Source organism: Sinocyclocheilus rhinocerous, unplaced genomic scaffold, assembly GCF_001515625.1.
Source record: "Sinocyclocheilus rhinocerous isolate Xijiao unplaced genomic scaffold, SAMN03320098_v1.1 scaffold1708, whole genome shotgun sequence".
Lineage (NCBI taxonomy): Eukaryota > Metazoa > Chordata > Actinopteri > Cypriniformes > Cyprinidae > Sinocyclocheilus > Sinocyclocheilus rhinocerous.
Window position 1 is genome coordinate 1,074,120 of NW_015648635.1, and position 13,645 is coordinate 1,087,764.

Consider the following 13,645-nt stretch of genomic DNA (forward strand, 5'->3'; position numbering starts at 1 on the left):
TATATATATATGATATTTTTTAGATATTGAATGTGTATTTTATATGCACACATTTATTTTGACACATATCAGCTTTTGATTCAAGATTGTATGTTGTTTTATTGTTTGTATGAATCATCATTTGCGCAGCTGTTGAGAAGCGCCCAGTTTCTAGTAGCTGAATAGTTCCAATATGTGCTGTATTTATGAAGGAAAACTTTTAAGTTAGTTGTAAACATGACATATATTATGTGCTTTATGTGTTGTAGACAGTCCTCAGGCAGGCCTTTTTGCTGTGAGCAAACAATGAGAGAGAGCCCAAGGAGACCCATCATCCTGAAGAGGAGGAAGCTGCCATTTCAGAAGAGTGAATCTGATGCAGGGTGCGATGAGGCAGATGGGCCGCGCTGCAAGACCAGCCCGACCCCATCCACCGCCCGCTGCTTCCCTGATGGCATCTGGATGATGGACCACCCCACCATGCCGGACACTCAGGTGGTGGTGATCCCGAAAGCAGCCGATCTGCAGAGCGTCATCAGCGCCCTGACGGCCAAAGGGAAGGAGTGCGGCCCTCAGGGCCGAAACAAGTTCATCCTGCTCAGTGGCAGCACCAGTTTGGAGGAGGAAAAAGCCCTCGGGTGTTTATCTACAAAACCTAGGGATGAACTTGAGAAAGGTGAGGGACGTGGCTAAGACTTCCTTAAAAGCGTGTGGATGTTCTGAAAAATTTGTTTTCTGAAATGTTCTTTGTTATGATATCAGTTAAAAAGGAGACGGAGTGCTTCCCGCTTGATGACAGTCTGACAAACATCCAGTGGCTGGGAAAAATGAGCTCTGATGGGCTTGGATCAGAGTCAAACCAAAAATGCACCAAGAAGGACAATCCAAGTGACTGTCATCAGGTACACAACATTAAAGTCACCCTTAAAGTCAAAGTCATATGATGCTATTTTAAAGATCATTATTTTGTGTATTTGGTGTAACAGAATATGTTGACATGCTTTAATGTTCAAAAAACACATTATTTTTCAAATACTGTACATTATTGTAGGTCCTCTATGCCCCGCCTCTCTCAGACGCGTCGTTTTCAACAAAGCCCCCTTATTTGACAAGCGCAGTCTGCTCTGATTGGCCAGCTGAACCAGTGCATTGTGATTGGCCGAACACGCGTCTTTATTTCTAATTTATATTTTAGTTTTAACTTCTTTTTTTTTTTGCTTTGGAATGGTCAAAACAATATAATGCAACATTTACTTTTGGCCCATGGCCCTCTATCCAGTTAGATTTTTGGTCCTTTGTATTAAAATATTTGAGCATTCTGTTATAGATCTTATTGTGAATAATACATTTGTGCATGTTTCAAAAAATGTTTTGTAATAAGGTAACACTTTACAATAAGGTTCATTAGTTAACTACTTTAGTTAACATGAAATAAGAATGAACAACACTTCTACAGCAATTTTTTTTTTACTTATTGTTAATTTCAACATCTACTAATGCATTATTAAAATCTAAAGTTGTGCTTGTTAACATTAGTTAATGCACTGTGAATTAACATGAACTAAAAATGAACGACTGTATTTTCATTAACTAACATTAACAAAGATTAATAAATGTATTGCTCATTGTTTCTTCATGTTAGTTAATACATGAACTAATTGAACCTTATTGTAAATTGTCACCTGTAATATTGAATCAAAATGACATAACTGGATCTTCTGGTGAATACGACAGACTGGTGGCGTATACAAGACTTCTCAAATCATTTAGTCCGCTTAAATTCCTTATTTTTGAGTGTCACACCTACATATCAACAACTGATGAATAGAGCCGACAGCCGAGTCTCTGCCCTACATTCTTTTTACACTAGGATTTATGCCACAATACGGAAGAAAAGATTTGTCACTGTTTCCGTTTAATTGCAGCTTTACAGACTGGTTGATTAAAACGTCCTTTTTTGTATGTTTCTTCTATATTTTGCTTTTTGAAATTTCATTCTTTAAAATTGTTTGTTTGTTTCCTTTTAAGCAGTCCAAAGCTCCAGAAAAGGAGAAGGACCCTCTGTCTGAGAGACCACCATATTCCTACATGGCTATGATCCAGTTTGCTATCAACAGCAAGAAGAACCGACACATGACCCTGAAAGAAATTTACAATTGGATCGAAGACCACTTTCCGTACTTCAGAAATGTTGCCAAACCCGGATGGAAGGTACAGTAATGTATAAAGCCGGTATAGTTTCAGTTTACCTCTCTTGTAAGATTTCTGAGTGATTTGTTTCATTTTTTTTTTGTTAGAATTCCATACGTCATAATCTCTCACTGCATGACATGTTCGTCCGGGAGCCATCTCCCGATGGCAAGATCTCCTTTTGGACGATTCGACCGGAAGCAAACCGCTGTCTCACTTTGGACCAGGTCTATAAGGTGTGTATACCTCATTTTAGTCATAATACAGATCACACACTCGCTTCATTATGTGCCAGTCACTTACTGTGCTACTGTGTCCATTTGCGATTTTATGCTTCAAATGTGGTCATCTCTCATTTCCTGGCTCATCCCACAGCCTTTGGTTGACCCAGTGACCCCCACTTGCCCTCAGATCACACAAGTTGGTTTCAATCAAGTAAGACCCCTTTTCCTACTAATTCATCCTCTCATGGCAGATCAACAGGACCAGCCTCTCTACTTCTCCAGGAATCAGTTATTTTATTTCAGGGACAGTCAGACAGATGGAAGCACGTTCAGCTCGAGATCAACGCTTGTTTTTTTATTAATTTTTTTCTCCGTAGCAACAGAAGAGATGTCCTCCGGAGCTGAAGAAAGCCATCCCCGCCACAGGTGAGTGTTGGGCTGGATGAGAGGCATGAATGAGTGCATGATGAGTTTGTTTCCTGACAGTCGTTTGTCTTTGCTCGATCTCAGAGAGGAAGATGAAGCCGCTTCTGCCTCGGACTGACTCATACCTGGTTCCCATCCAGCTTCCTCTGGGTCAGTCACTCTTCCTGCCCTCCTCCAGTCCCGCGACTCTCGCCACTCCTCCACAAGCTCAGAGCTCTTCCACTCCCAGCTCCAGCAGTGCGAGCAAGCGGGTCCGGATTGCCCCTAAGGTAAAACCTACCCGTTTATATGCGTGAATCTCACAAAAAGTGGTCCAGGTCATATTTCATCAAAAGAAAAAGAAAAGTTATATTATAGAAAAATTAAACCTAATTTTTTTCTCTGTGGTGATTCTTATTACTGTAATATATATATTTTTTTATGGCATAATTTCAAATGCAGTACAGCACACAACCATTATGTGTAACTATTTTGCTATGGAAGAGATATTTATTTATAATTATTTAATTATTAATTTATACAAATTATTTTTCCTATAATTATTTGGTTGCATGATGTGATTTACTCATTCGTTTCACATAGGGGGAAAAAAAACACTGAATTCCAGCCCTGTTGGAAAATTAAGCTAAAACCAGATTTTATTGGTCATGTATGATCTTTATCTGATCCAAGGTAGTCTAGATAGTTGATCAGGTGGACTTCCAGCTGGTTTTGGTAAACCATTTTAGAGCAGTCAACAAGGGTTTGCATTGCCTGTTACATGCCATGAAATGTAGGTCATACTTCAACCTGATATCAAAAGGAAAAAAATGTAAAAATTCGAACAAAAATTTAGGCATCAGAGCAAACACTACCATTGAATTTACTGTATATTAATTATACTAATATTAGTTGTAGTATATAATTATTAATATATGTTATTTTTCTCTACTTATATTTGGTTGCATGAGATTAGATCATGGAAACACTGAATTTCAGCCCTGCCGGAAATTTTAGCTAAAACCATTTTGGTCATTATAGTCTGATCCAAGTCATTCTAGAAGGTTGGTCAGCTGGACTTTCACCTGGTTTTGGGCTGGTAGACCACATTTGGTGTATCCAACAAGCCAATTATAGTATTCCAAAACCACCACATGCTAGAGTGATCTTTTTTTTCTCAGCACGGAATTCATAACTTGAGAAAAGTGTGTAGAAATAGAGTGAATAGAGCACGTACTGGTTGTTTAACGCTTGTGTGTGTTGTGAAAGGTCTCTCAGAGTGACGTGAGCTCGGTGATGCTGTGTGCATCCACCTCTCAGGATATAAAGGAGGAGCCTGTGAGCGTGTCTGTGACTCCTGAGGCATCTGCGGCTCCGCCCCCCAAAACCAGACACCGAGAAAACAGCAGCTCCCGCCGCAAACAGCGTCTAGTCCTGCCAGCCACCGAGGAACCCGTCCTGCTCTACCCCGACAGCACTCTCTTCGACTCGGGTGTGGTCTCCGACGTCTCCACCTTCCAAGACACTCATGATCCAGAGCCCCAGTCCACCTGTAAACCCGACCCCGACAGCCCGAACAGAGAATACGCTTTTAAAACGCCCATCAAGAGCAGCCACCCTTCCTCATCCACTCCCAGTAAGCTTCCCATAGTTCTGGAGCCCTGGAGGATCACTCCTGTCAGAAAGGGAGGCGTGCTGGACTTCAGCCCCATCCGTACACCCAGCGGGCCACAGCTTACCCCGCAACGGCACGAACACACGCCTCTCAGTTTCAACAGCACGCCTTTCAAAGAGCTGCCGCTCTTCAGCTCACCTCGAGAGCTGCTCACCTGCTCCAGACGCTCCACTCCGACCTGCTCCAGAGAGCTGCTGCAAGTGGGCGCCGCCAACCGCTCTCTCACCGAAGGACTCGTCCTGGATACCATGAACGACAGCCTGAGTAAAATCCTAGTCGATATCAGCTTTCCCAACCTGGAGGATGATGATCTCGGCATGGCAAACATCAGCTGGTCCCAATTTATCCCGGAGCTCAAGTGACTCCTGTAGCGTATCTCAACTTCCTTTATCCGAGCTGCTCACACTTCCTTAACTGCCTTTGATTCTTATTTACTTGCTATTGATGTCTTAAGTATTTTCTTAATTTCTATTGCTATTTCACTGCCTTTTACTGTACGTGTTTGTGTTTTGGATGTGTAGGCCTTTATTTGTGCGCAAAACTATTAGTGACGAATGTACTTAGATAAGATTAATTTGCACAAGTTGTAATATATAAATATGAGTGTGTGAGAGAGAGTGTATATTATAAGTGGACATACAGATTTACCAGATTAATTAATTTACACTACTCAATTCTACAATATTTCTTTGTTTTGGAATGATTTTGAACACCTTGGATTAGCCAGATAGACTGACGGTAAAAAATAGTACACAAAAATAGATTTTTAAGAGAATTTGGGGTGTAAAAAACCCTCACATTCAAATTAAAGGGATAGTTCACCCAAAAATGAAAATTCTTTCATTTACTCACCCTCCACTTGTTCTAAACCTTTCTTCTGTTGAACACAAAAGATGATGTTTTGAAAAATGTTGGTGACAAAACAGCATTAGCCATTGACTTCTGTAGCATTTTTTGGGTTACCAACTTTCTTCAGAATACCTTCTTTTATGTTCAACAGAAGGAAGAAACTCATACTTGAGGGTGAGTAAATGATGACAGAATTTTCATTTTTGGGTGGACTGTCCCTTTAATGGTTGTTCGTTAATTGCAGATGGTCATGTAAGTGTTGCACTGTACTAGAATTTGCTAGTCATTCATCTGTAGTGTATCGAGCTGTTTTATAACATCCCATAATGTGTGTTTTCATGGTTACAAGCATGTCAGAATAGTGACTCATCTCTGCTGCTGCTGCTTTTCTGCATTCATGTGTTTTTGCTATTAAGAACGATTTAAGACTTTGCGTTCTGGATGTTGGATATGACCAAGATGAGCGTTCAGAGAGATTGGTGGTGTATTACAAAGCTTTTAATGTTCATTTGCATATGTAGAGTGATTAGTGAGCATATATGCTTACGTTGTATTCTTCCAATGTAAAAAAAACAGCAAGATGTCATAAAAATATATAAAAACTACACGGATGACAGATTTATGGTGTTAAGATGTTACATCAGCATTAGAAATTAAGTACTATTTACTAATAATAGTATGTTAATGCACACACACATTTGAAAAGCTGTCAAGTGCCTTGATACTTGGTTTCTATAAGAATTCAAAGCCATGTAATAATCAACTTTGACATTTCTCAACAGCGTACATTTTGGTGATACAAAAAAACTTCCCATTCAGAGAACCATAATAGGATGTTTTGTGCTATTTTTGAAGACTGTATTGAAATATGAAAGTTATCTACTAGGCATTTTACGGAGGTAACAGGCTTCGACCAGAAACACCCATTGTCATTTCCAACAACAAAGCATACAATTTGGTTTCTCTTCCTATTGTACTTTTTGAGAATAAAGGGATACTTTATACAATCATATTTGTGAATTATTACAAAAAGAAGTGTAATTCCTCAAATGAAGCGATCGTATCTCTTCACAACACTTGCATTAAACTACAGGTGCATCTCAATAAATTAGAATGTCGTGGAAAAGTTCATTTCAGTAATTCAACTCAAATTGTGAAACTCGTGTATTAAATAAATTCAATGCACACAGACTGAAGTAGTTTAAGTCTTTGGATTTATTGAGATGCACCTGTAGTTTTGGTTACCTTGACTTTCAATGGAGGGACAGAAACCTCTCAGATTTCATTAAAAGTATCTTCACTTATGTTTAGAAGACTGAACAAAGTATAATGGGATTGGAATGGCATGATGGTGAGTAAATTATGATTGATTTTTGTATGAACTATCAACAGCATGACTTCCCAGGGCATAGTCTTGTCTTTCATTTGAATATAAACTAGATGAAAATATAAGTGATGCTTGCACTGCGAGGATGTCGCTATGCGGTTGCTAGGGTAGTTAGGGGCAATAGTAATAGCAGCAAGCACCACTAAAATGTAACTTTGATGCCCTTTGACACTCAGGCCTGTTAGTTGGCATGAATTCAGCTGGTGTTTGGTGAAGTTCCATCAGTAGGTCTGAACTTCCTGCTGAGCCACTTCCAGGAATATCTGCAGACGTAGGCTTAAATAATCTGCACAAGAAGAAGTAGAGGTCAATCATTGGATATTTTCTGCCTCTATAGAACTTAAAGTAGTGCTGGATTTATTTTTTGTGAGGGATAGATATACAGTGCGTTCAATGGATTGTACTGTTAAACAACATACCGATAGTTCAGCTGATAAATTGTCTCCGAAAAACAATTTCAGTAGACAAAAACTCAAAATGGTTTTGAAACTCGTGAGCTGGACCTTTATACAGTGCATGCCATTGTGAAGACTGTAAATCTATCCCTCACAGCCTGGTTTTTCACCCGTGTTAAATTCAATATGTTGTCTAATCTGGCTAAGATCTATAGCAATAAATGTTTAGCTTATGGACTTAATGCAGTAAAGTGCTTTGCATTACTCACTGAAGGCTTTTTTCCAGCGTTCAGGTATGTATGACTTCTTGACTGTCAGGTAATACACAGGTACTCCTGATAATGTGAGGGCACAGCTGCCGCCTGTATTCCAGGGGTCTGAATACAAGGACAGGCCCACGATGAAGAAACACACTATGGTAAAGACCACCGCAACTGCTAGAGGGACCTGAACACAGTCAAAACAATGTTTAATTAGTAGTACAGTAACAAATTCCTATGAATAAATAAGTAATCAGCCATTTAAATGGACCTTGAATGGTCTGGGATGATCTGGAAATCTGTAGCGGTGGATGATCATTCCCAAGGTGGCCAAGGCGATGAAGAGCCAACGAGAGAAGGATGCAAAGTTGATCAATTGAAAGATCTCTCCTCTTGCCATCATGATGATCACCAGAGGATACTGCAAACATCAGGAGAAAAGTAAGCGGACATGAAAGAAATGGGAGAAAAGGATGAATGGCTGGGATTGTACCAGAAATAGCACAGCTGGCAGTGGTGTTTGTCTGCGGATATGGATCATGGAGAAGATAGCTGGTAGGTGACCCTCTCTGGCTCCTACGAACAGCATCCTGCAGAAACAGAGTTATACAATCTTAAAGGAATAGTTGACCGGAAAAATTTATATTTGCTGAAAACTTACTCACCCTCAGGCCATCCAACATGTAGATGAGTTTGTTTCTTCATCAGAACAGATTTGGAGAAATGTAGCGTCACATCACTTGCTCACCAATGGATCCTCTGCAGTGAATGGGTGCCGTCAGAATGAGAGTCCAAACAGCTGATAAAAACATCACAATAATCCACAAGTAATCCACACCACTCCAGTACATCAATTAACGTCTTGTAGAGTGAAAAGGTGCATGTTTGTAAGAAATAAATTAAGACTGTTTAAAGTTAAACTGTCCTGTCACTTCTGGACAAAATACTATTCCATAGTCCATAATAACTCCTCCTCCTGTGAAAAAGTGAAAAACTGTTGTCCTCTCACATCAAAATCCACCAACATATTTGTTTTTGACTGTTTTTGCTTATAAATGGTGCTTGGTCTGTGCATATTTTTCTCCTGATTCAGACGAGATGACTTTTTCACTGGAGTAAGTAATATTATGGATAGATGACTCATATTTAGCGAGAAGACAGTTTGAAGTTAAAATGCCCTGTCGTGTGGATTACTTGTGGATTATTGTGATGTTTTTATCAGCTGTTTGGACTCCCATTCTGACGGCACCCATTCACTGCAGAGCATTCATTGGTGAGCAAGAGATGTAAATGCCACATTTCTCCAAATCTGTTCAGATGAGGAAACAAACTCTACATCTTGGATGGCCTGAGTGCGAGTAAATTTTTAGCAAATTTTTAACCTGTCAAAGTCAAAGACTACTACAAAGATAAAACATACATTTAGATACAAAACTTCTTTTGCCTCTACGTTTATGATATCCTTACCTGGGTGAACTAAAAAATCCTCCATTAAGAGCTCCAAGGCAAGAAAGAGCAACTAATACTGGTATTGCTGGAGCTACACCCTGCAGAGCCCGACTTGCAAATGTCTGCAATGCATTAAGGACAATACAGTCATGACCTTTACTCTCCAAACTAAAGCCTGTAATAGCATCTCCAAAGTCCAGCACTACTAACCACTGCCACGGCATCTGACATCAGTAACTCATTTGCGGTCATCATGGTGTAGTAAGCCACATTGACCAGCACGTAACACACGGTAACAGTCACCATGGAGAAAATGACAGCCAATGGGATGGTTCTAACAAGAATATATGAGAAATTAATCTAAGTGCCTTTATATAATTTTACAAAATATTAAAAACATATGGTCAAGCTAACAATTTGGCAAAGCAGGAAGTTCAAAATACCTGTTTGGGTTAATTACCTCTTCCGTTATGAAATTTAAATAAAACCTGTAAGCAAAAACAAACACTTTTACATTGTTTTTGAAATCCCTTACTTTGGATTTCTATATATTTGATACTGCTAATACCCACCATCCGCCATATGCGTAAAGACCTGAATAAAAGGCCAAAGGAAGTTTGGTCAGAGAAAAAGAATCTGAGTCAAAGGCATTCTGGAAATTTTCGGTTTTCCCTGAAACAGAAAAAAATGGAAATATCAAGTACATTTCCTGCCTTTCTTCTTGAAATTTGAGTCCATTTTGACCCGGAAGAGATACATATAAAAATTCTTAAAATTTATAGTTTTTTGTATAGGAACCAAACTTTTGAAATTTGTCAAAACTATCAAAATACACATCATTTAATTTTCTTTAAGGATTTTTTAATTTTAATAAAAAAAATTCAATGAAAAAAAAACGTTTAAGAGATATAGCCATAAGAAATTACACTTTTTGTAAATATATAAACACTTAGCCCCTTTGAACTGAACTTTGTTGATAAACGTGAATAAGCATGCCTATTGATTAACCATTACCATGACTTCCTGACCATTAAAGTAAAGGTTTATGGAAGTAAAATGTCTATATTTAATTTGAAAACATTCCAGCATACAGATAAAACAGCATGTGACTCTTACCATTGACCAGAGCCATGATGCCTGGGATGATGATCAGAATCAGAGCAAACATCTTGATGAAGGTCAGCAAGACCTGAGTGCGTGCTGCCATTGACACACTCCAGCAGTTCATTGCCACCACAAACGCTGAGTAGAACAGTTTATAGTTTTATAAATGTAGCTTTTTTTTTTTTTTTTTTTTACAGATTTAGATGTTTAGACTAAATCAGTCCATAAAGTAGCAGCACTCACTGACTCCCAGCATGCTGACGAGTTTGACCAGAGCTGTAGGAGCAGCACACGGCATGAATAACGGCTCCACTACATACTGACCAAAAGCCAGAGACACGTACGTGGCCACTGCAGGTCTGAAATGACATTATGATTGGACTCACTTACAATTCTGTGAGCACTGTGAAATACAAACACTGCATGCACACACACCTGATGAATATGAACTCAGTCCACAGTCGCAGGAAGGCAGGCAGGGGCCCCAGGGTCTCCAACAGGTAGGTGTAATGACCGCCTGATTTTCTAAAGCTCGTGCCCAGCTCAGCATAGCATAAAGCACCTGACGAGAACATGCTATATTTCAAAAATGGATTAAACTTGCATTAAACTTAAACACAAAAAGGATAGTTCGAAGAGTGTTGGTAAGTAACCAAACAGTTATGGAAGTCAATGGATACCATCAACTGTTTGGTTAACAACATTTTTCAAAATATCTTCTTTTGTGTCCAGCAGAAGAAAGACTCACACAGATTTGGAACAACTTGAGGGTGTGTAAATGATGTCAGAATTTTCATTTATGGATGAAATATCCCTTTAATGGTGAACAGTCTAATCAGTAACTAAGGCATGTTAAAGACTAAACTAAAAGGCTAAACATGAAACCAAGACGTATGAACAAAAACACAACCAAACAAGGCATAACCCTGACAGATACATTTTTCAGGATTCTTTGATTAATGAAAAAACAGCATTCATTTGAAATAGAAATCTTTTGTAATATTATAAATATCTTATTGTCACGTTTGATCAATTTAATGCGTCCTTGCTAAATAAAAGTATTATTTTTTTTCTTGTGAATCTTATCTTAAGCAACAAAAACTGTTTTCAGCTTTGATTTTAATAAAAAGATCAGAACGATTTCTGAAGCATCATGTGACATTGAAACTAGAGTAATGATGCTGAAAATTCAGCTTTGCATCACAGGAATAAATGACATTCTAAAAGTAAATTAAAACAGAAAACAGTTATTTTAAATGTAAATAATAATTCACAATATTACTGTTTTTACAGCATTTTTGCTTAAATAAATGCAGCCTTGGTTGTGCATAAGAGACTTCTTTCAAAAGCATTAAACATTATTCCAAACTTTTGACTGGAAGTGTATATGCACCAAAAGTGGAGAGGACGCCACACAGAGTCCAGACCAGCAGGGACAATCCCACACTGCCCGAATTCATCAACACGCCTTTGGGGGCGATGAAGATGCCGCTGCCCACCACAGTGCCGATGATGAAAGAAATTGACGGCAGCAGGCCTATCCTCCTCCTGAGATGAACTGCATCATCTTTCACTGGTTTTTCAGTACCTTCATCAGTGACCGACTCTCTTTTAGAGACCCTCATCTCTCAGTAACCGATTTAGATCTTCACAAAGAAAATACACACATAATTAGCACAAAAAAAATCATACAATACACTGCATCGTCATGCACTACACTGTAAAAAAATAAAGGTCCTGAAAGAGGGTTTTTGTGGCAATACCATAGAAGAACCCTTTTTGGTTCCCCAAAGAACCTTTCAGTGAACAGTTCTTAAAAGAACCACTTTTTTGTTAGCATAAATAACATTTTTTAAATCTAAAGAACACTTTCCAGCTATAAAGAACCTTTTAACAGCTAACAGGGAACATTCTCAGAACATTTTAACAAATGATCTTCCAGTCACATCAATAAAACTTCCATTCAGATTTCACTCTTAATAATAAAGGTTCCAAAAGTGGGTTTTTGCAGTGTTGCCGTAGTAGAAAAAACATTTTGGGATCCACAAAGAACCTTTCAGTAAACAGTTCTTAAATGAATCATATTTTTCTTAGTGTGAAGGCCATTTCATTATCAAATGAACCCTTTTCACTAAAAAGAACCTTTTGTCCAATGAAAAGGTTCTTCATGGAGCCATTGATGCCAATAAAGAACCTTAATTTTTAAAGTGTGTTGTCTGGTATTTTTCTCAAAACATTAGCACAAACATGTAATTTATACATTGTTCATGGAACTTTATTTCTGAAAAGTTTTAGTTTGATGTTTGTCTAATGCTTTTTACATTTTACTACTGTTCAGAACATTCAAACGTAACATTATGTTTGCAAAATGTTGATGACGTTCACAAAACCCCCCCCCAAAAAACTTTTTAAAAACATTTAAAATCTGGATGTTTCAAATATTCAGAAGTATTGTTTTCATAACTAATGAGAATGTTAGTAAAACGTTCTTATACTATATATTTTTGCGAGCTGTGAAATGGAAAATTTTCATGAATGTTAAAGGTTGTTTATGGAACCGCAGATGCCAATAAAGAACCTTTTTTTTTTTTCTCATAAAGACATTATTAAATCACCTTTGGTGAACATAGTAATTATTTCAAACACAAATGCAAATCTTCATTTAAGAAAAATATAAGACCCATCAATCATTTTTTTCTACTCACCAGTCAGAAGTAGTAAGTATGAGACCAGTAAACTTTTCTCTTTTGCTCTTTATGCTGCTTGTTTTGCACCTCCTTTCATGCAGAGTAACCCTGGAAACTCACCATCCAGCTCAGAGCTCAGGCCAGAAACAAAGCCAGCAGTCTTCCCCAGATTCATCAACACCAGTAATGAAAGCCTTTTAGACGGGGAAAGCCATGTGCCATTGTGCTGCGTGTGTGTGTAGGTACAGCGCGCACAGCGGGACGCAGGAATCTACCATGAGGACCTCCTCTTCTTGTTGTAGCAGCTGCAAAGTTCACTTTTCTTCAACATGAACATAAAAACAAACAGAAAATGACTACAGAGAATGCATAAGAATCCAAGAGCATTTTTATTAAGTCTACCACTCAGAATACTGAAAGCTCTTTCAGCACATGCTACAGAGTGTTAGTTTGTGTGTGTGAGGGGTCAGTCCTCACTGAGAGGGAGCTTAACAGTAAACTGTTATTGGCCAGGGGCCACCGACTTTCTCTCTCTTCTTGTTCTGTGTCTGGCTGTCTACTTCATTTTGTCAGACATGTGTGTTAAAGTCTCTTTTGACTCATGAAGGGCCCCTATTGTGTTTTTCATGCACCATGAAAAGCATGAAGTTTGTTAACAATTGACACTGACAGGCATAAATAGTAGCCATTTCTCAATAGTCAAATGGAAAAAAAGTTACAACATCTGCAGCAACGTGTTTCTGAACATGTTTACACAGCTGATAATGAAGCCAAACAAACAAAACAAAAAAACATCTAGGGCTGAAAAAGTAGCCTACTTCACTCTAAATGGGTCAAATATGGACTAACCCCAACCGTTGGGTTAAATTTCTACATTACATTTTTAAACCAAAAGTTGGGTTAGTCCATATTTGACCCATTATTATTTGACCAATATTTGAGTGTTTTAGTCATCACTACAAGTTAGAGAAAATGTTCTTGAAGTTAAAAACATTTAATTAATTAGTTAATTAATGAAAATCTGATGTAAATGAGTTTGTT

At 38.3% G+C, this 13,645-nt stretch overlaps 2 protein-coding genes across 4 annotated transcripts in view; one reads left to right on the top strand and one right to left on the bottom strand.

Annotated features, from left to right (window-relative positions):
* foxm1 (forkhead box M1) overlaps positions 1–5,292 on the top strand; it is a 6,537-nt gene extending 1,245 nt beyond the window's left edge. The window contains exons 2-9 of one of the 3 annotated variants that reach the window (XM_016514805.1): positions 249–655; positions 742–881; positions 2,008–2,190; positions 2,277–2,405; positions 2,545–2,604; positions 2,771–2,819; positions 2,904–3,088; positions 4,068–5,292. In XM_016514805.1, coding sequence (XP_016370291.1) covers positions 286–655; positions 742–881; positions 2,008–2,190; positions 2,277–2,405; positions 2,545–2,604; positions 2,771–2,819; positions 2,904–3,088; positions 4,068–4,835 — 1,884 coding nt within the window. In that variant the 5' untranslated portion in view covers positions 249–285 and the 3' untranslated portion in view covers positions 4,836–5,292. The remainder of the gene's footprint in view (positions 1–248; positions 656–741; positions 882–2,007; positions 2,191–2,276; positions 2,406–2,544; positions 2,605–2,770; positions 2,820–2,903; positions 3,089–4,067) is intronic. The other 2 variants (XM_016514806.1, XM_016514807.1) reach the window with 2 other exon arrangements.
* A 197-nt stretch (positions 5,293–5,489) lies between these two features.
* LOC107710127 (cystine/glutamate transporter-like) lies at positions 5,490–13,043 on the bottom strand. The gene is made up of 14 exons (XM_016514851.1): positions 12,623–13,043; positions 11,311–11,563; positions 10,353–10,479; positions 10,161–10,276; positions 9,930–10,055; positions 9,386–9,485; positions 9,257–9,301; positions 9,024–9,147; positions 8,832–8,935; positions 7,858–7,954; positions 7,636–7,785; positions 7,374–7,551; positions 6,552–6,995; positions 5,490–6,409 (listed from the first exon to the last, which is right to left on the bottom strand). Exons 2-13 carry the CDS (start codon positions 11,540–11,542, stop codon positions 6,931–6,933), a joined length of 1,464 nt encoding a protein of 487 aa, XP_016370337.1. The 5' UTR covers positions 11,543–11,563; positions 12,623–13,043; the 3' UTR covers positions 5,490–6,409; positions 6,552–6,930.
* Between the last annotated feature and the right edge of the window lie 602 nt (positions 13,044–13,645).